Genomic DNA, 22,681 nt, shown 5'->3' on the forward strand with positions numbered 1-22,681 from the left:
GGGCTTTTACCTTAATAATTCTATTTGAAAAGACTTTTTGTTTTATTTCCTAAACAGTGTATGGGCCTACATTTTTTTAAATAAAATTTTTATTGAAAGCCCATTGAAAAATGAGTTTTACTCAGAAGTAATTTGCTCTTTATCAAAAACTTGTAAAATATACCTATCCGTTTAAGCAAAATATGCCCTCAAAAGTTCAACTAAATGAACTACATTGAGTGAAAAGATTGGAGAAAATTGAGGTAACTCTTTACAGATGTCTATATGATCTGGCCTTTGTTCTTTCTAACTGGCAGCTATTTCTTCTAATATGTTACCGTCATTTGGTCCTTACTTGCAAAATAAACACTAATCAGTAAAATATTTTTCTGGAAGATTTGTCTGCACCAAACTATGCTGAATTTGTCACATTAAAGATCCATTTCTTATTGCTCACTAGCTGTATCTTTGAAAATTCATAAGTTAGTTTTACAAATGAAATCAATTGAATTTGCTTTTTAAAGAAAACATAAAAAGAAAAAAAAAATGTTGCTTTTTTTGTCACGGCAAGGATATGCTTTCTTCCAGTTTTCTATTTGAAATCCAGTTATGTATGTATTTGATTTGTTAAATGTGAGCTATCCAAAATATAAATGAACCAAGTAAGTTTAAATATAGCATTTGGTGATAGACTGTATTTATCATGGACTTTGGATGAATTCGCATTAATGATTTTACCGAAATTAATTCCATGTAGTAGTAAAATATTAAATATGCTTTTGAGGAAAAATCTAACTGAACAATGGCCTATGTGGGATTAAAAAACAGGAATTCTATAACAGCAGGTGTAACCTTGGACTTGACTATTCAAAAAAGTAATTCTGAGGATAATTATGTAACAGATTTCTAGTCATAAAATAAAGCTTATCAGCAGGTAATCTTTATAGTACACAGGGCTTATAAAAACATGGGTAATAGTTCTTATTGAAATGATAATCTCTCCCAGGCTCTCTCCATGATTCCTGAACAAGAGCAGTTAATGCTGAAAGTATGAAATACCCAATACAAGGCCCTGCTTATGGAGAGTGTTTTAGTTAATAATATGACTTGCTTAGGAATTTTAGAGAAAAAATTCTTAATTATATTTTCATATTTACATATTTTGAAGTTCCTCATGTTTCAGAGCGTTCAAATTTTATGTGTTATTGATACACCAATATTCTACTTTTTTGTTCACTTTTTTTTTGTCTTTTTAGGGCCACAGTTGTGGCATATGGAGGTTCCCAGGCTAGGGATAGAATGGGAGCTGTGGCTGCTGGCCTACACCAAACCCACAGCAACACCAGATCTGAGCAGCTGTGTCTGCACCCTGCACCACAGCTTATGGCAACGCAGGATCCTTAACCCACCAAGCAAGGCTAGGAATCGAACCTGCGTCCTCATAGATGCTAGTCAGAGTTGTTTCTGCTGAGCCACGACAGGAACCCTTTTTTGTTGTTGTTGACTTTTTAATAAGTTTCTAGGTACTGATATTTGCATGCCACCTGTAAGGATACTCTCTCCACCAGACAGTGGAGCTCTCCCTGAGGAAGCCCCTTGGCAAGTCCTTCCGCCCCTCCCTGGACTCTTTCATTGGGACCCAGATGAGCAGGGTTGGGTGCCAGGCAACCTGGTGGGTGAGCAAAGGGCAAATGAGAGTGCTGTGTTCTTGACAGGACAACACTGCAGATTTAGGACATATTCAGTTCATAAAGGTCACATCACTTAACACTGACAAGAGTTTTAAAAGTTCTGGATAATTCACCAGCTTCCTGTACCTTGTGTGTTCTAGTTCAGTGTTTTCCTGAGATTCACAGAAATGTATAGAGACTTTTTGCTGTTTTCACTCTGCAATTGGAATTCCACGGGCACATGATCTTCTGTATAAGGCTGCACTTGTTCCTTTGGCCAAATGAGACATCCTTCCTACTAAAACTTTGACTGAATAATGGAACTAACAGGAAATCAAACCAGAAAAAAAAAGAGTAATATGGAGGATTAAAATACGACATTTTCTTTAAAAAGCAAAGTTAAATATTAACCCAGCAGAGAAATTAAACAGTGCCATGAAATCACCCTCTCTATCAATAGTGCAGTTTTGTTTAAGGATGTTAAGTGTCATGTACTGTATGAGTTATCTATTGCAGCATAAGAAAATATCTCAAAACTTTAGTGGCTTAATACAACGGTGTTTGGAGTTCCCCTCGTGGCTCAGCAGTAATGAACCCTATTAGTATCCAGGAGGATGTGGTCTTTTTGTCTTTTTAGGGCTGCACCCACGGCATATGGAGGTTCCCAACCTAGAGGTCTAATTGGAGCTATAGCTGCCAGCCTACACCACAGCCACAGCAATTCCAGATCCGAGCCCCCTCTGTGACCTACACCACAGCTCACGGCAACACCAGATCCTTAACCCACTGAGGGAGGCCAGGGATCTAACCCTCAACCTCGTGGTTCCTAGTCAAATTCGTTTCCGCTGTGTCATGACGGGAACTCCCTTTGTGAATACATTTTAAATCACCACACCTACATTCATAGCATTGCTGGAAAGTGGCTTAAATTTATTATTACAACCAGTTTTTAATATGAACCTAAATTTTCTCCATAAGTCATTACCAGATGTTAATGAGGTTCTATGTCTCCAGATTGACTACATATAGCTCTGAAGCACTGAAGAGTCTCAGATCCTCTGACTGACAGAGCTGCTCTGTATCCATATTCAAACAACTTTGTATGACTCACTTTACTTGAACAAGCAAAAAAAATCTCTCAGCAGTCAGACCAGTTGGTAACCTAGATGAGCTTAAACTGAAAACCAAATAATTTTTTGTTGAATTTCATGTAAAACGTACTTAAAAACTTTTGTCATAAAAAGTATTTCTATAATGTGATATATTATTTTCCCTTTCATCACTGAAGAGAGGATGGCTGTGTTCCTATCCCAGCTCAAGCTACCAGCAGCAATGCTGGCTGCTCAAGCTCATGGGAGGCCTGGTCCACCAGGAAAGGATGGGTTACCTGGGCCACCAGGAGACCCTGGACCCCAAGGTAAGTTTTAAGGGAGAATATTTGTTTACCAACTCTTTAACTCTCAGTATTTATAATATGCAAATCACAGTTAAGACAAACATTATATGTATTATAGAATATATATTTTATATAATACGTAATATATTTTTTATAAATTTACATATATAAAGATTTAATGTAGGATAGCTTGCTAATATTTGACTTTCTAGAAATATGTCTTTGTTATTTATTCAAATTTAAAGCTGAATGGTAATTATCTAAATGTATTTAATAATAATGTTTGTTATGATGACAGCAATAATATGTGCTTATTTATCATTATTATCTGGGGAACTCTCAGTTGTTTACGCCTTGCTGTTGATGTAAGTAGACAACAGGAATCATTATCTTAAAGAAACAGGAACAAGTCTTAAGTCCTGCTACTGTAACTAGTGATTTGGGTCTGAAATATATTTTTGAGAAATTTTAGAATCCCTTTTCTTCTTCTACGAAAGTTGTGGATGGTAACTTTTGAATTGAAGAAAATTTCTCACATGGTTTCTAAAACTTTTAAAGCAAGACTTTACTTAAATTGGTAAAAAAAAAAAAAACTGCTTCATTGCTGACAACTTGACAAGAAACATGAACTTAAATGGAGCTTGATGAAATTAAACTGGCAAGACTCTTTCAAATAATGTGATTGACAATCAGCAGAGAGGCTAAATAGAACCTGGTGTAGAAGATTCACAACTCGGGCAAGGAAATATTAAATCCAGTGAGTACAAAACATGAAAGATAAGACCACGGAAACTGCTTTTCATGTATTACCATAGAGAAGATCAAGGGCCCTCCTTGGAATAAACAAAAGCTTTATAAAGGAGAAAACATCAATATCACATAGGCATACAGCTCAAAATACAATAAATGGAAAGAATTACTTTCCTTTTGCAAGTTCACTTTCCTTCCTGTGGCTTCTCTGTTTTCTAGAGAAGGGCCCCAAGGTGATTGCCCTGCCCTCCTTCACCCAAAGGAGCCACAATTGTTCCCTGCTGAAGGGTTTGTTAGGATCTTGACTTGCACTCAAGACTGACAAGGCTTCTGGGATAGTTAGCACAGTGTAAAGTAGCAGCAATGAATCACTCTAGTTGACCTGAACTCCCTTAGGTCATAAAGAGGTTTGACACATAGCTGGGAGAAAAAGTGTGGAATCGGGTGTAGCAGTCTGTGTGTACCATTGTGTAGAGTGGTTAATTATTAGCTTTTGCTGGTTGGGTCTGTTGTAAATTCAGAGTATAGAAGATGGGAAGGGAAGAGGTTGAAAGCCATCTGAAGATGTCTGATGTCTCAACCTATGTGAAGAACCAGGACCATTGACACCAACAGAAGAAAAGTCTTGCACAGATGCTGTACACAGTGGCCATCTAAAAAGACAAGAGCAGTGCATAGTCAAGATAGCAAGGAAAACTGTTCTGAAACTAGAGTCACTTGTCCACACAAACCCCTGTCTCAGGCCCCCTTGCATTCAGGGAAGGCTTTTCTGTAAGTTTCTCAGGCAGAGACAATGCTAAGCCGACAGTGTGGAAGCAGTTTTTGGAAACAAGACCTCTCATCACCACTCATTGAACTTCCCTTCTGCAAAAATTTCTATGGGTTTTACCTGCTATGCTGCCATGGAGAGCTCATCAACTACTTCTACTCCTGACAGGGCTTTAGATGTAATTTTTTTTAAAAAATGAAGTATATAGTTCATTTACAATATTGTACTAGTTTCAGGTGTATAGCAAATAATAAATACACATGTATTCCTTTTCACATTCTTTTCTCTTGTAGGTTATTACAAAATATTGAGCATAGTTCCCAGTTCTATACAGGAAGTCCTTGTTGATTATCTATTTTATGTATAATAGTTTATATAAATTAATACCAAACTCTTAATTTATCCCTCCCTTCCCCTTTCCCCTTTGGTAACCATAAGTTTGTTTTCTGTCTGTGGGTCTCTCTGTTTTGTAAATAAGTTCATTTGTATCATTTTTTTAGATTCCACATAGACGTGGTATCATATGATATTTGTTTTTGTCTGACTTAGAATGATAATCACTAGGTCCATCCATATTGCTGCAAATGGCATTATTTCATCCTTTTTCATGGCTTCTATTCCATTGTATATATAATTTGAAAGACTTCCCCATATGAGATTTAGTAAAATTTACAAAATTTTGTCCCACCAGAGGGTTTATGACAACAGGCATATCTTGATTATAACTCAGTTGTCTCCTCAACTTTTGCATGATATCTCCTTTTCAGTATTTATTAAATGCCAGAAATGCAGCTGAAAAAAAAAACTTGTGAAATATGGGATTCATTTTTTAGGAATATTTGCCTGTAATTATGCTTCATTGATAATCCTGTCTAAGGACTCTAGGAAATCTACTGTAAAAAAGAAAACAGGGCTGTGGTTTGATTTTTGGTGCCTTGCCAAAAGTTGACAAGAACTGAAAGGTTTTTCTCTGGTAGATAAATAGATATTAAATGCACAAAGATGAAGTTATGCAGTAACTTCGAAGCTTTGCTCTGCTTGATTTAAAAGTTCTCTCAGAAAGGAACAAAAATGCATATAAAACTGTTACCCAGGGACTATACAAACCTCAGATGCTGTCAGCTGAATTTGTCCTCTTCCTGGCACAGCTGGACTGAGTTTGAGGAAAAGCCGAAGTGAGAAACTCAGCACAGAAGGAGAAACAGAATGTGGTCTGAGCAGGATGCTGTGTGTCCTGCCCACTCACAAATTCTGTTTGATGGTGGCTCTTCAGACATCTCAAAGGGATGTTTTTTCCAGAGTTTTTCAGGAAAGATTCATTATCATTTGAAATGAAGTGGTTTGGTTTGAAACATGCACTAGAGAATATGTCCTTTATTATCTTATTATCTTTAGGGAAGGATAAAAATTTAAAGGGGTTTTAGAAAGTTTGCTCATCTGAGAAGCAGGAGACATGGAGAGAGCAATGAGAAAATTGACATGAGACTACAAGCATGCCTCGGAGATATTGTGGGGTTGGTTCCAGACCACCGCCATAAAGCAAACACTGCAATAAAGCCAATCATGCAAATTTTGTTTCTCGGTGCTTATGAAAGTTATGCTTTCACTATGCTGCGGTCTGTGAAGTATGCAATAGCATTATGTCTTTAAAAATGTACATAGTTTAATTGGAAATTATTTTTATTGCTAAAAAAAAAGTGCTAACCATCATCTGAGCCTTTGGTGAGTCATAATCTTTTTGCTGGTAGAGCGTCTGGCCTCCATGCTGGTGGCTGCGGACTGATCAGGGTGGTTGCTGAAGGTTGGAGTGACTGTGGCAATTTATTTATTTTTTTGTGTGTCTTTTTTTTTGCTATTTCTTGGGCCACTCCCGCGGCATATGGAGGTTCCCAGGTTAGGGGTCGAATCGGTAGCCACCAGCCTACGCCAGAGCCACAGCAACGCGGGATCCGAGCCGCTTCTGCAACCTACACCACAGCTCACAGCAACGCCAGATCGTTAACCCACTGAGCAAGGGCAGGGACCGAACCCGCAACCTCATGGTTCCTAGTCGGATTTGTTAACCACTGCACCACGACGGGAACTCCGGCAATTTCTTAAAATGAGACAATGATGAAGTTTGCTGCTTGTATCGATTCTTCTTTTCATGAATAATTTCTCTGTAGCATGCAATGCTGTTTAATAGCATTTTACCCACAGTAGAATTTCTTTCTGAGTTGGAGTCAGTCCTCTCAAATCCTGCTACTGCTTTATCAACTACATGTAATATTCTAAATCCTTTGTTGCATTTCAATAATCCTCACAGCATCTAAAGATTCAGGAAGTAGATTCAATCTCAAGAAACCACTTTTTTGCTCAACTGTAAGAAATAACCCCTCATCCATTACAATTTGATCATGGAATTGTAGCAATTCAGTCTCCACTTCTGATTCTAGTTCTCTTGTTGTTTCCACATCTGCAGTGATTTCCACCACTGAAGTCAAACCCTGCAAAGTCATCCCCGAGGGTTGGAATCAACTTATTCCAAACTCCTGTTAATGTTGTTATTTCAACCTCTTCCCATGAATCAAGAATGTTCTCATTGCCATCTAGGATGGTGAATTCTTTTCAGATGGTTTTCAGTTGATTTTACCCAGATCCATCAGAGGAATCACTATCTATGGCTATGACAGTTTTATAAAATGTTATTTCCTAAATAAGACATACAGTAAGTCTAGTAACCATTGTTCACCATAAAAAGTTATTATATTCTTCTCTATATTTTCTGTACAGTATAGTACTTTCCTGTGAATTATTAATTTTGTTAGTGGAAGTTTGACTCTCCTAATCATTTTTATTCTCCATTTTGCCCAACCTCCCACTACCCTCCCAACTCCCTCCCCTGTGGCATCTATGTTTCCCTGTATGAATCTGTTTCTGTCTAGTTCTTCTTCTTTTTTTTTTTTGTTGTTGTTCATTTGTATCACATTGATTGATTTGTGGATATTGAACCATCCTTCTATCCCCGAGATAAACACCACTTGATCATGGTGTATGATCCTTTTAATGTTTTGTTATGTTCAGTTTGAATATTTTGTTGAGGATTTTTGCATCTGGGTTCGTCAGGAATATTGGCCTGTAATTTTCTTTTCTTGTTGTGTCCTTGTCTCATTTTGGTATCATGGTAATGCCTCATAGAATGAGTTTGGAAGGGTTCCTTCCTTTTCAATTTTTTGGAGTAGTTTAAGAAGGATAAGTATTAACTCTTCATTAAATATTGGGTAGAATTCACCTGTGAAGTCCTTTTGACTCTCTTGAGAGGTTTTTTGATTACCAGTTCAATTTCATTATGGGCGATTGGTCTGTTCAGATAGCCTATTTCTTCTTGATTCAGTGTTGGAAGATTATGTTTCTAGGAATTTATCTATTTCTTCTAGGTTGTCCAATTTGTTGGCATCAATTTTTCATGGTGATCTCTTATGGTTTTTGTATCTCTGATATCAGTTATTGTTTCTCTGCTTTTATTTCTTATTTTGTTTATATGGGTCCTCTCATTTTTTCTTGATGAGCCTGGTGAAATATTTGTCAATTTTGCTCGTCTTTTCTTTTTTTCTTTTTGCTATTTTAGGGCCACACCTGTGGCATATGGCAGTTCCCAGACTAGGGATCAAATTGGAGCTACAGCTGCCAGCCTACACCACAACCACAGCAACACAGGATCCAAGTTGCATCTGCAACCTACACCACAGCTCACAGCAACACCAGATCCTTAACCCACTGAGGGAGGCCAGGGATCAAACGCAAATTCTCGTGGATCCTAGTTGGGTTCATTAGCTGCTGTTGCTCATGTTTTCAGAAAAAAAAAAAAAAAAAAAGAGAGAGAGAGAGAGAAAACAGTTCTTGATTTCATTACTCTTTCCTATTCTTTTGGTCTGTATTTTATTTATTTCCTCTTTGATCTTTATTATTTCCTTCCTTCTTTATGTTTTGTTTGTTCTTCTGTTTCTAGTTTCTTTAAATGTAAAGTTAGAATTTTTCGAGATTTTTCTTATTTCTTGAGGTAGGTCTGTATCATTATGAAGTTTCCTCCTAGAGGGGTCTTTGAGGTTTTCTGTAGATTTGGGAAGGTCATTTTCCCACTTTCATTTGTTTCAAGGTATTTTTAAATTTTCTCTGTGATTTTTGTCAATGACCAATTGTTTAGTCACATGTTGTTTAGTCTCCACATGTCTGGGTTTTTTTCCTCAGTTTTCTTATGGTCATTTTTTTAGTTACATACTGTTGTGATTGGAAAAGATGCTTGATTTTATTTCAATCTTAAATTTTTATGGAGACTTCCTTTTTGGTCTAACATGTGATCTGTCCCAGAGAATGTTCCATGTGCACTTGAAAAGAATGCACATTCTCCTGTTTGGGGGCATGTAACTATTAAATATATATCTACTATGTATTTGTGTATATATATAGTATATAAATATAATCTGCATATATCTATTAAGTCCATCTGGTTTACTGTGTCATTTAAAGCCAATGTTTCATTATTCATTTTCTATATGGATGATCTATCCACTGACGTAAATGGGGTTTTACATCCCCTAGTCAATGAATCTCTTTCTCATATGACCTAGTTGCTTTTCAAGCTATTGCCTCTATGTTGGGATTTGGAGTGAGTTAGTTTGTATATGTGCTCCTCAAGAACAGAGTCTGGATGTCCCACAGCCCTCAGCCTCTCCTGGACATAAGCCCTGCTGGTTTTCAAAGCCAGACATGACCCTGGCTTTGAAAATGGCAGTGGGGACCTATCTTCCCATTACAGGTCCCCCAAGGTAGAGAGCTTGACGTGGGTCTTGGACCTCTCACTCCTCAGGGGGACCATTCAATTGTGATAACCTTACTGTGGGGTGGCACTCCAGGGCTATGAGTTCTGACTAGACTACTCCTCTGCCCCTCCAACACATCTTGATCTGGCCTTTTTGTTATATCCTCAATTGTAGAAATTCTATTCTGCTAGTCTTCAGGTCATCCTCAGAAATAGTTGTTTTATATATAGTTACAGTTTTGGAGTGTCCATGGGAGGAGGTGAGCTCAGGGTTTTCTAGCTCACTATCTTGATCAGGAACCCTAAACGGACTTTACTTAAATTTTTTTCCAAATAGCTGATTTTCCACCTCTGTGAAAATCCTCAAGAACAGATAACTATACATGAAATCCCCAAGAGATACCATACCTGAAAGCTTTATCCATTTTAGAAAGAACCTTGCACACTGAGTGGATGTGGAATTAGTAGGAAAAGACAGATCTAGGATTCTATCTTCCATCAGTTTTGGAGGATGATTGTTCTTTCTTTTGAACTTATAAAGTTTAGCTACTATTGGTTTGTAATGAAGGAAACCTTCTGTTATTTGTAATCCAGTGGCCCAGAGAGTAGTTCATGTAACTGATACGGATTTGACCTTTCAGATTTGTTAGCAGTAGGGGCCTTGGGAAGTGGGAGGCATGTGTGTGTCAAAATGATGAAGGCACAGTTGTCAGTTAGTGGGCTGGAACCAGGCAGGCCAAGTACGTGTAAGGCCCCATGTGAAGAATTTATTCCTCCCCAGATGCCAGTAACATTTTCGCTGACCTCATTTTTCCAGTATGCATATACATGCACAGATTTACAACTTCAGAACTAAATCCCTGGGATTGAAATGGAACTTCACTTCTGGACATAAAGTCTACCACCTGAAACACAGTAGCAGGAACCACATTTCTTCAATGACCAGTGCCTCTAGATGCTTTGGATTAGGATTCTGCTGTTGTTTTATTTCTCTTTTCCTACATAAGCCTCACTGTTATCAAACCATCATGCTGCACCTACATGCCATGAAAATATATCTGTTTGCAGACTGACCAACCTTTTAGTCTTTTCAAGAGAGGCCTACCCTAAAAGGGTGAAAGTTTAATTCTAGAAAATGAGACAGCTGTTATGGACCTTATTAGCATTCCTATCTGAAGTTTTCTCATGAAGCAAATATAAAATAAGACTCTATGGCTTTTGGCAACCTTCACAAAGAATGAGCTTGGGACCTTATTAGGAAATTTAAGAGTAGAAAGCTGTCGTGTGCTTTGTGCAATTCAAATCTTTATTTATTAATACTTGGTCATTATTAACCTAACAAGCTGAGAGATTTGTACAAATAAGTTGTTATATTTGACAGGAGGCATGTAAATTTTACTCTATTAAACAAATACACAGATTATTATTTCTCGTTTTATGATACTATATGCACTGAAATCCATGAGGAGTAATATATTTTTCAGTATATTTAAATCTGAAAACTGAATTTTAAAATGATTAAATTCAACTTTTAACAGTTATGTTCTTCATTTGGAATTGTGTTCCAGTGTTATTAACCCTCTTGTTAGGCAAAAGTTCATATATCTTCAGTTATTTCTCTTTCTTCCTCATTTTTTTAGCCTATGGTCTTAAGCACTGACTGAGATGACTTAAGGGTCAGCTTAACAAGGTCTCTGTAATAGTGGGAACGGGGCTGAACTAGCAAATATACTTCAAGTAGTAAATGTTATTTTACTACAGAAATGTTTAAATAATGGATTTGGAAGGGTGAACCTTTTCTTCGAAGTCTTACATGGATGCCAGTGTATAAAACACAGAGAAAAAAGTGCTTTATGCTTTATAAACAACAGGGATAAGGGGCTTCCAGAAGCAAAATTTGCTCTGTACTCTTCTAGCTCAGGTGATAACAAGCATATACAAGAATAAGAATGATTTCATCTTAAAACATATAAGTGAAGTAAGTCAGACAGAGAGTGACAATATCATATATCACTTATATGTGGAATCTAAAAAAGGATACAAATGAACTTGTTTTCAGAACAGAAACAGACTTACAGACTTTGAAAATAAAACTTATGTTTACCAAAGGGGACAGGTAAGGAGAAAGGATGAACTGGGGGTTTGGGACAGGCATATGCACACTGTGTTATATGAAATGACTGCCCAACGGGACCTGCTGTATAGCACAGAGAACTCTACCTAATATTCTGTAATAATCCATATGGGAAAAGAATCTGAAATGGATTGGGTGTGTGTGTATGTATAACTGAACCACTTTGTTGTACAGCAGAAATTATCACATTATATATCAAATATACCTCAATAAAACTTCAAAAAATGAAAAAAGTTAACTAAAAAAATTTTAATGTATACAGATCTTAGACCTAGTTTGTTTTGGTTGAGTGGTTCATTTAAGTCAATGAAGTAAATTCAAATGAATCCTTCAATCTCCTCTTGCTTTAAAAAGCAGTGTTGAAGATCCTAGTCCTTTGGAAGTATGATGAACTGCCATGTTAAAACATGGGCTTGCTGGCATTCCCATTATGGTGCAGCAGAAACGAATCCAACTAGTATCCATGAGGATGCAGGTTCCATCCCTGGCCTCACTCAGTGGGTTAAGGATTTGGTGTTGCCATAAATCTGTGGTGTAGGTTGCAGATGCGACGTAGCTTGGATCACACATTGCTGTGGCTGTGGCTCCTAGCCTGGGAACTTCCATATGCTGCAGGGGGTGCAGCCCTAAAAAGAAAAAAAAAAATGGCTTGCTGTCTTAACCTTAACTCTCCTATATTGTTTTAGTAATGTGAATGAAGACCTGACTTCTGAGTTGGGTGGATTCAGATATATTTTAACTCTTACTGCCATTTATTAAAATCATGAGTTTTTGTTCCTTTCATTCCCTTTAATTTTTGGATGAAGGTCCAGATTCTGGCTATCAGATTATTTTCACATTAAGCAGAACTCTTTTAGCCTAATTCTTGTATTTAGCTTGTCCCTGCTCTCCAGCCAGAACCACTACTGAAGAGGGCTCACACACCTTGTCAAAGCAATTTGAAAGAAGGTATGAGTGACTTACTCAGGCATTATTTTCAATGCCAAAAATCTCACTCTCAAGAGTTTGCCTAATTGGAACTTTGTATAGTAACTGCATGTTTCTAAGGTTTATATTGCCTTTTGCACCAAATCTGTTGATATGTTAATATATGATTAATATGAAACAGCTAATATACTTTATGTTAAGTGAAGGAATTACATCAAAATCATAGAATAAGAACATGGTTCTTACATGGGCTTTGTTGCCATAAGACGCTCTTACTTTTTTGTCTCACTTTTTATACATCTCTCACTTAGGCTACCGAGGACAGAAGGGAGAAAGAGGGGAGCCGGGAATTGGGCTTCCAGGGAATCCGGGTCTTCCTGGGACTTCAGGTAATAGTGATGTTCTCTTCACAACATGAGCTGGCCTCCAAAAAGAGGAACCAGGCCTTCTCCCCTGTGGCCCTTCTGTATTCCTGCAGGTGACACTGAATGACCCACATTGCTTGGTCAGAGGGAGGGAGGAAGAGCCAGATGTTGACTTGCCTTCTGATGGGGTCTTTTATTTCATTAGCTCCAGGCTTGCCAGGCTCACCAGGGGCTCCAGGGCCCCAAGGCCCCCCAGGACCTAGTGGAAGATGTAACCCAGAAGATTGCCTCTATCCTGTATCCCACGGCCATCCACGGACAGATGGGGAATAAGCACACCAGAGGAAGACATGGTTCCGAGGCATCTCTCCTTGCTGCTGGAGTTTCCTTCATACTATCAAACCCTCATGATATGTGGGTGACTTTTCTTTTATATAGGCCAGACATTAAAAGCAAATATTGGAATCCTATTCCAATAGGATATGTGATATCAGCCTTTTTAAAATTTTTCCAAATTCATTCCATTTGTTTTGCTTCACCATTGTTATGATTTTTATTCAGGGTTTTCTATGAAATATGTAAGCAAATCTTATCATAAGTTCTTCTTCAAGAGGAAATGACATCTATGGTTGGTAGCCTGATGGTGATGTACTTTTTATAGTCTCATCAAATTGCATTCGGCCTTTGGTTTTTCAGTTTTAAAGTTTCAGACAAAGTTTTCTTGGTGTTTAAATTTACTATCATTGCTAAAAACTTCATCAACTTTTTTGATGTAGTGTGTGGCTCCTGCTGAATGTTTTTTGACTACTTTTTATAGTTTAAGAATTCTTATGCTATCCTATATCCATTCTAATTATGCAGAGAAATAGGCAATAAGAGCTTCACTTCATAACATATTTTTTTGGGGGGAAAAAAAAACCAGGAGGCTGTTTTATCAGGGAGCCCAATATCTACCATAGCCAACTACTGAAATGATATTAATTCTGTGCAATGAGCTCAATTGAAAGCAACCCCACTGGCATGAGTATATACTGCTCATGCATAAAAGAGGAGGAAAAACAGCAAAGCCTAGCACTGAGGTCCCTTCACTGAGTTTCTCTTGTGGGAAACAGCTATTTTCCCTAAGAGGTGTTTGGTGGTGAAGGCACCAAGCTCTCTTTGTACTTTTGAAGCTTAAAGGGCCTTGCAAGGTCTTTGGACCCCCCGTATCCGTTATCCCTCTGACCTCATCACGCTCAGACTTGAAGAACCAGCCATCAGAGCAAAGGATGGGATTTGTGGCAACTGGGAAAGAAACCCCCTTTTCCTAGAAGACAAATGTGTGATGTCAGCCAATGCCTATGGACAAGCTGAAGCCTGGAACTGCTTACTGGAGAACGATGTTTCTCAGAAGTTGCAGCAAGAGGTGCAAGGGCAGTAAAAGAGACCGAATATGCAACCAGCACAGAGACCAACGAGTCCGTGCCCTTTAGCGGAGACAGGCGCTACCACACCAAGTCCTCTGACTGGAAATGAAAATACATGATCACCAACCACATGGCTAGACGGTAGTTTTATTGCCTGGCTCTTGTGACTTTGAGAAGCTGTTAGTGGAAAATAAACGATTTTCTAGAACACTGGGCATGAGGATGTTGCTGAAATCTAAGTGATGAGTCCCAGGGATCCTAAAGGCGCCACGCGCAGGGCCCTCCTACCTCGAACCTCTGAGGCCACGACTCTGCCGGGAGCAGCGTAGATTCCAATTTGGCTCGAGCCGTCTAGGCTGATTGCTTTTATCTCTTAATTGAAAAATGAGTTGGAAAGGCAAGCCCACTGAAGTTGGAAAAAAAAAAAAATGTGAACAGGGTCGTGCAGGGAGCGTGCCTCCATGATGGCAGGCTTTGTTCAAACGCTCCCAAGGCTTGAACTGGTTTTCATTGTAGATGGAGGAACTGCTGGTCAGGTAGGGTCTACGTGACCATGCATACCTGCAACCTTTTGATTATTTCATGTTGAATTACGCTGTATATTTCACTTCTGAGTTTATTTATTTTTCTCTTCCAAGGTCATTTTATTTATTTCAAGTGTTTTTAACTTTAAATTGATTTTCTTCATTTTCTTTCCTGTGCAATACTGACAATGGTGCTGTGTTTTAGACTTAACACAATCGTAATATACATAGGCATTTTCTTAGTAAAATGATTATTTATCCCCCCAAAATGTACAGAGATATAAAATCTGGTGCTATGTGTATATTTTGAGCTTTTAATTTGTGGAACTTTAATTTGAATTTTCTGAAAGCTGACAACACACCTACCACTCATTAATTTACTTGAATTTGTCATAAAACTAAACATTTTTTATGTTTTCTAAGATTATTTTTCATATTAATTGGTGTCTTTATCCTTTTGCCTCTTTGCTAATCCAGAAGTACTTATTTTAGTATTTTACCGTTTTTTTCATGAACTTTTTTTGCTAATAGTGCTCGATGTATTTTTGTTTTCTTTGAGTCAATCCCTTCACATACATAAGAAGACTTAATTCATTTTCTTGTTTTATAAATTCTGCTCATTTTAATTCCAGAGAATATGTCATGTATCCTTCCTTACCAACTCTATCTTTAGGAACTTTCTTTTTCTAAATTCCATTAATGCTGGCCTGGCTTATTCCTGTTGCAAGAATCTGAATTTATTCAGGTGATTTGAAGAATAGGGGAATAGACTGTTATATGGTACGTATGACAAAGCTGACCTGTCACAATGATTCAAGCTATTTTTTAAAACTGACATGTATGACTCAGTCCACTTTGGGCATAATCAGCAAAACGGGGCTGTGTCACGGGGAGCGAACCTCTGCTCAGCCTCCTGTGTACCCACGGTCCTCAGCTCTGTACACATGAGCTGCAGCAAGGGCAGCAAGAAAGCCTGTGTCCAGCTAATACAACACCAAGGGGAGATTCGGCAGTTGCCTGATTCTTTTAAAAAGAAAGTGGATAATATAAGGCCCCAAAGTAGAGTGTGACATTTTCCCCTAACTAGGTGGTTGCCAGTTCTCTTGCATCATTGTGTTCCATTCCAAAACATTTGTTTACTTTCACACAGATTTCAATAATGTCCACAGCAGGGAAGAGGAATGATCATATTTCCTGAATTAGCTCTTGTTTGGACTCCAGACAATATAAATGTTTAAATCCAAAACAATTAGAGGCCACGATGGCAATTAATAATTAAAACTGTGTTTGCCCTATATAAATATGTCTGAATTCCAGTCTAACATTTTCTGCCAAGATCAGTTAACACTGTCAGATAGAAATCCTTCTACACAAAGAATAATATATGGCTTTAGTTAATATTTATTGCCTTTGGAATCTAAAGAAAAAAAAAAAAAGAATTCATGAGTTTGTTCATCATTCTTTCCTGCTAAAGACATTGACCATTTTCCTAACTATAACAGAAACACAGCCAGTCTTAACTTTTGAAATTTTTCACCTTGTGATCAAAGTAATTTAATTAATGACTTTAAAGTAATCCCATATGCTTATTTCCTATTTCATGACATTGTTGAAACTTTAAAATTTTAGTCATTTTCATTATAGAATTCAAGTGATTATCTTAGGATATGTTGTCTGTATAAGATGTCATTTGATATTTTGATTTTAAAGTAATTTTTATGAGTATGTTTTAGAAGTTAAAGAAGATTTAGCTTTTCTGCAGTCTTTCTCATCTTTTGAGAGCCTGTGATATACCTCCTTTTGTCCACTAGATGGTGTTTAGAGCAACTTTTATCAGAAGAACTGAACAGAGGTTCAGAAATACAAAGCTAGAAACAGTTTAGTGGACAACTAAGATTCTTTGCTTTTACACTTATTCTTTTTTACTCTTGTAAATAACTTCTTGTTATTTTATGTTTTTTATCTTGTTTTGTTAATTTATATTTTCCTCATGTTAAACATCTTTAAGAAGCAGGCACAATAACCTTTGGTTTGTTAGCTGTTTCAATTTTATTTCTTCAGTGGGTTTATATGCCTAGTTAACTTGAAAATTTACTATTTGTAACTTTATTTTGTGTGCTACCCTCATATTTTAGTGATTAACATGAAAACACTTGAGTAATCATCCTACCCTTTGAACAGGATAGAAAGTCTCTTTTGACAAATAGAAAGAATTTAGCTTATCACAAGAAGTAAACCATTTATAGAATTAATCAATGTCTAAATCTCCATATTGTTCAAAGTATTAACAAACTTTACAATTAAATTTGTATAATTATATTTTTCTATAAATGTATCACTATTTACAAAAGATAAGGAACACTATTTTTCAAAATACCATTTAAATTTTCCTGACATTGGTACTAATATCCTGATACTGAGAACTTCCAGGTTAAGTTATATGCTTAAGTTTTTTCCAATGAATTCTCAGAACAGTTTTGCCAATTTGTGCATTGCTCTTGCTTTTAAATTATTTCTCACATTTGTCTTGAGTCTGCCTTCTTAATACACACAAGTGTTTGTCATTGTGTCCCAGTGTTTGTTTTCAACACTCTAAGGGAGAAGGGTTGGACTCCTTTTATACCACTCTCACATAGATTACACAGCCTTCCAAGAGGAAGAGATGCAGACAAGAACGGAATTTGTGTCTTTTATGCCTGTTATTTCAAAGCAGCTTAGCCCACTGAACTGTATTCACTCATTAGTAAAGGTAGCATTAACGACATCAAAGTGTTTAACTATTAGGACTCTCAGGAAAAAAAGACAAATTGATGACTTTCGTTTTATTGTGTGGTGAAGCTGGAGCTATAACTTGAGCATTTCACTCAACAAAATCATGCCAGAGTAACTGGTCGAGTTAGTTAAATTGAATGAAGAGCCAACTGAATACAGAGAAAACTCATCCAGAGAAGCAGACCCAGAACAGCAAAAATTTACCTCAAAGACAGGCTTATAAAAAACCAAGCTAAGTCTAAGAAGACCTAAATGGAAAAAAAGTCATCTTCAGATCCAGTAGTGATACAGATTACAACTCAAGGAGTTGTCTACTTGCTTCAGGAATTTGTCAAAAGTGAATACTAATAAAGTAGTAGATTTCACTAAACATAGGGGGTAGTTCAGTAAGATTTCAGTTTATCAGAAGGGTGTGTGTTGCTTGACCATAATAAGCATGTGGGTATACAGATGCTAATTACATTACAACTTTCTATTTTGCTGTATTATTAAAAACACATTTTAGGGATTAAATATTCTTCAGTGTATTAATGTATTTAAATTCAGAATGTTTTATGGCATATTTTATAACTATTTATTTTTAAAATAAGATTTAGGATTAATTTTTTTGCCCATTTTGTTTGTCCACTATCTTACCTCATCAAGGTATTTAAGATTTAATTCAACATACTCGTGTTAAATGGAATGACACTAGTTTTATGCTAAACCCCACGTGGATATAATGCTTTGAGGCCTTGGTTCCTATTTGTTCATGATGTATAACGAGCTTGTCACTTATCTCAGCAATAAAGGATTTGACCCTAAATCAGGGAATTCTAAGGTGCAGTTGTTAAGAGCATTTCTTCTTTGGCTGCAGCTCCATACTTCAGTCCATCTTGGTGGGTCTCAACCTCAGGGAGGATCCAAACACACTCATACACCAAGCATGAGCCCCACCGATGCCCACAGAACCTTCACATTAGCGTTTTGCAGGGTATAGGCTGATACCATGCTGGTAATGATGCTTTTGTTTGTTACATGAATCAATGCCTAGCTTGAAATAACTAGGTTTATAAAAGCCCATCTCTGTGGCAGCTTGTGAAAAGCTTGGTCTAATGACTTTGGATGAGAAAAGCAGAAACAAAAGTCAGAGAGCAGACAGTCCTTTGTTACGTTTGTCCCACAAAGTGATCTCCTTAGTAAATCATGTGGGCCTGAGCACAAGAAGAAACAACACAATTAACTTTTCTCATAAATAAAAGCTCTTCCATCATTAGTGATAAGCCAATAGGCAATAAGAGATTAAATACACAGCACATTTCCTTAATAGAAATGAATCACATCAAAATATGCCAGTGGATGTAGATGTTTGCTGAGACATAGCTATTAACTCCCCTAACTCCTATTAACTCCATGCTTCCCTTATGACATAGTAAATTAAGTAAATTAACCATGTGTTCTCTAAGGGATATTCTGAAGTCCTTTCACACAAAAATTTTCAACTTGGAAGCCAGAGACAAATTCAAATAAATCTTAGAAAGTTTCTTGGAGCCAATTTCTGTCACCTCTTCTCTTTCTAGGTATTGTTAGAAAAATTCAAGTCAGGACAAGATGTGAAGGCATGTTAAGGGGAAAGTTAGCGTGGATTCCCACTTACTAAGATTCAAAATAAGGTCAGTCAGCATCCTTTTTCTGGTAACCAGATCTAACAAATACATTACACTTCCTCTGGTTAATCATTTAAAGAACATTTGGGCATGTATATTTAGACTCATACAAACTTACAGTTAACCAATTGTCATTTAATATTTACTGAGCCATATGCACTGGCACTGCCATGTCCTGGATCACAAGCTCACTAAAAAAGACTAAGTACACAACTGGAAAGTATTTATTTCACTGTAGGAAAAAAGAAAAAGACTTGACCTATATTTATTGAACAGAACTGTTCTTTTTCTAGAAAGAGTTTTTAAATAATTTATGTCTATTTCCTGTTTGTAAACAGCAAGATTATTAGTTGGCTAGTGTTTTTTTTTTTTTTTTTTACTATTGCTTTTTCACATCTTTTGCCAGGGCTCCCAGAAAATTCTTAAAAGCAACTTTCTTGATATATAGGTGATATTATGCATTTCTAGTGTTCTTCCCCCTGTATGGGTCTCTTTTTAAACTCAAGAGATATTAAACATCAGAGAGGATTTAACAGCCAAAAAATTAAATAATACAGTCAAAGGTGATCCTCTAAAGTGGGGATTTACATTAATCGTATTTCAGGTTGCAAATAAATCAGATTTTACTAACTTTTGATGTTTAAGAACATCAATATCCCTTTAGTCAGCTTGAAATGCTATCCATAAATAATCAAATCAATCTTAACTGATGCAACTTCTCATTCATAGCTTCTGCTAGACAAAGTCAATTATCCCAAACTCTGCAGGGGAATGCATGTGCTCAGTCACACTGGGAAGTGATTTCCATAGTTCTTAACCAACCTGTCAGATATTAGGGATGAAAATCACATCATGATGCCATAGAAGCACTGACTAGAAATAAATCACTTGCCCTTAAGTAACACGCCCGCTTCTAACCACCTGTAATTATTCCACACTCTTCTCCCAGAATGTGCTTCAGGTGACATTTCATCCAACTTTGAGAAATATCTCAGAGGTTTTTAAGATTTCTGTTTTGCTAGAGAAGGAGATTTGTTCTAATTCAATACTTATCAGCTCTCTTTCAAGGAGAAGATTTGCGGGATACATTTCTTTGCAATTTCACAGTCAAGTATTTACTTACTGCTTCTATAAACAATTTTGCCGAACTGGATTTATAACAGAGTGTTCCCGCCATTTGGAATGTGCTGGTTTTGCACAATCTCTCTGTAAGTGGTTGTTTCCAGGATTTCTGTATTTGTGGAGCTTGTGGTACAGCCTTTTGTATATCAAGTTTGTGAAACAGTTGAATGAACTTTCTTTGAAATTTTATTTTTTTTAATTTTCTTATGACTATGATATTATAGAACTGAGACACATGTATTGGGTTATCTAATTTTTCTTTTTTTGTATTTGATTCTGTCACTCCAGTTAAAATAAAACCACCTTGGGTGAAAAGACATGGCAATTTCTTTGCGTTTATTTGATTATATGTCACAGTACCTGAAAAGGATTGCCATTCATATAAAGATCATTTTAAGTAGTTACGACAGATGTCTATATTTCCAAAAATTATCTCTTCCACACAAAGGAAGACTGTCCTTCCTGGTGGGTAAATGGTGCTGACCCACATAGCCAAGTTGGAATCATTGTCCTTAAACACTCTTCATACCAGAAGCACAGAACTAGACACTATGAGCAACTTTAAAGAAATCCAAATACAGATTACACAAGAACTGATTTGACCAAAGGAACTGGGCTAAAATGTTTAATGTATAGAAAATACACCCAAGAAAAAAAATGATCTCAAAAATCCTTTTAGGGCTCACTTCCCTGACTTGAGAATATTGAGTTACATAAACTAACTGAAGCTATTGACTGTTTTGAGCATGGTGCTATGGCCTGGGATAAGTCAGTCATATTCACTGTGACATAAAATGAATATATTAAGTCTGATCAATAGTTAATATAGATGTTGATAACACAGCAAGCCAATGTGATTATGTAAATAGTAATAAAGTGCTTGAGTGGTCAGGCAACACCTATCTTACTGATATGAATACAGTGCTTTGGCTTAGCTGCCTTTATACAATTTATAAGAAAAATTGCAAAACATAAATCATTTTCACAGCAGTGAAGTTCTAAATAGGAGAGTATTAACACACCTTTGAAATGAAGGCAGTGGCTACTCACCTAGAAACCAGGCAAGGTTAGACTTGAGGGGCCCAGAAAACCTCTGACGTAATATGGAAACAGATTTGCACATATGCATTTGGATTCATAGCTTTCATCAGTATTTCAAAAAGGTCCACGGATCCTGCCCCTCCTCCCCCCCAACACCCCCACTCTCCAACCCCCACCACACACATACATACAAAGAACTTCTGTCACAATATAACACTATCTAAGAAGCAGTAAGGGCTTTTTAATTTCTCTGTAGCCTAAAGCACTAACATTATAAAAACATGGCTACAGAAACACCAGTAACTGAAACAATCTTAGTGTATCTAAATAATTTAGTGACTTTACTGAACATGACTATAAGAAAACATGCAAGAGATTAATAAACCATATTTATTGCTTCTTTGGTACAACCAGAAACGTTACCTCAAACCTTTAAAATAAATAATCTCATTAATATGACATGAATGGCAGGTATTAAAATTCCTTCTTTGCTTTCACACAGAGGAGCCCAAAACAGTAACAGGTTTGGGATACAGTACAGTTCAAGAAAATTCAAGCTGATGCTGAGAACCCCCATGTGCTGTAAGGAAACCACTGTATATGGCAGAGGTTCCCTGCACCCCTGAGAGTGCACAGTGCAGGGAGGTGGTAGTGGGGGGGTGGTTATGAACCAATTTTATTGCCTGCAGTGGGGGTTTCTTCACAACTAGTCTGGAAATCCACGGTAGAGCTGAAACAATCATCTGAGAACAAGCTCTAAATAAAAAATGAAAATTACTGCAACTGAGGTAAACCAAACAGTTGTTTTTGTTTATTGGCACAGTGGCCCATGACACGCCACACATGGCTAGCACACAAGTTCAAGATCCTGGGGACAGGACTATAAATTTACTTCAAGGGAGGGGTTTTGCTTGTTTGATGGATAACACCACCGGCTCCCCTCCACGGAAAGGAAAGAGGATTTCTTGAATAGCACCATTGTTCTAACCTGATCATCAGGTGCGACTTCTAGAATAACCTTGAGGGTGATGCACTGTCACCTTTGCCTGGCTTCAGGTGGTTTCTCCTCCAAGCCACTTCACCAGGCATGGTTTATGCAGTCATGCAACACTAACCTTTCACTGGTCAGGACCCTTGCTATTAAATGCCCGCTGCCCAGCCTGCATGGTGCAGGAGGCTGGTTCGCAGAAACCAGGAGGCCCAGGAGGGCCTGGGGGGCCGGGTACACCAGGAATGCCTGCCACCCCTGGGGGTCCTCGCTCGCCGTCCCGGCCATTCCTCCCGTAGCTGGCAGGTCCCGGGTCACCTGAAACATACAAAAGATGCCCATGTGAGCAGGACCCCTCACGGCTGCTGCAGGAGCCGCTGGACCCCCCACTACC

At 37.4% G+C, this 22,681-nt stretch overlaps 2 protein-coding genes across 3 annotated transcripts in view; one reads left to right on the forward strand and one right to left on the reverse strand.

Moving 5' to 3' along the window:
* Positions 1–20,577, forward strand: part of COL19A1 (collagen type XIX alpha 1 chain) — a 357,863-nt gene extending 337,286 nt beyond the window's left edge. The window contains 3 exon segments of the mRNA XM_003121272.5: positions 2,938–3,066; positions 12,735–12,812; positions 12,994–20,577. Coding sequence (XP_003121320.4) covers positions 2,938–3,066; positions 12,735–12,812; positions 12,994–13,121 — 335 coding nt within the window. The 3' untranslated portion in view covers positions 13,122–20,577.
* Positions 21,676–22,681, reverse strand: part of COL9A1 (collagen type IX alpha 1 chain) — a 95,002-nt gene continuing 93,996 nt past the window's right edge. Inside the window, exon 38 of one of the 2 annotated variants that reach the window (XM_003121273.4) lies at positions 21,676–22,605. In XM_003121273.4, the coding sequence (XP_003121321.2) occupies positions 22,418–22,605 (188 nt within the window). In that variant the 3' untranslated portion in view covers positions 21,676–22,417. The remainder of the gene's footprint in view (positions 22,606–22,681) is intronic. The other variant, XM_021089350.1, reaches the window with a different exon arrangement.

This window comes from Sus scrofa, chromosome 1 (genome assembly GCF_000003025.6).
Source record: "Sus scrofa isolate TJ Tabasco breed Duroc chromosome 1, Sscrofa11.1, whole genome shotgun sequence".
Lineage (NCBI taxonomy): Eukaryota > Metazoa > Chordata > Mammalia > Artiodactyla > Suidae > Sus > Sus scrofa.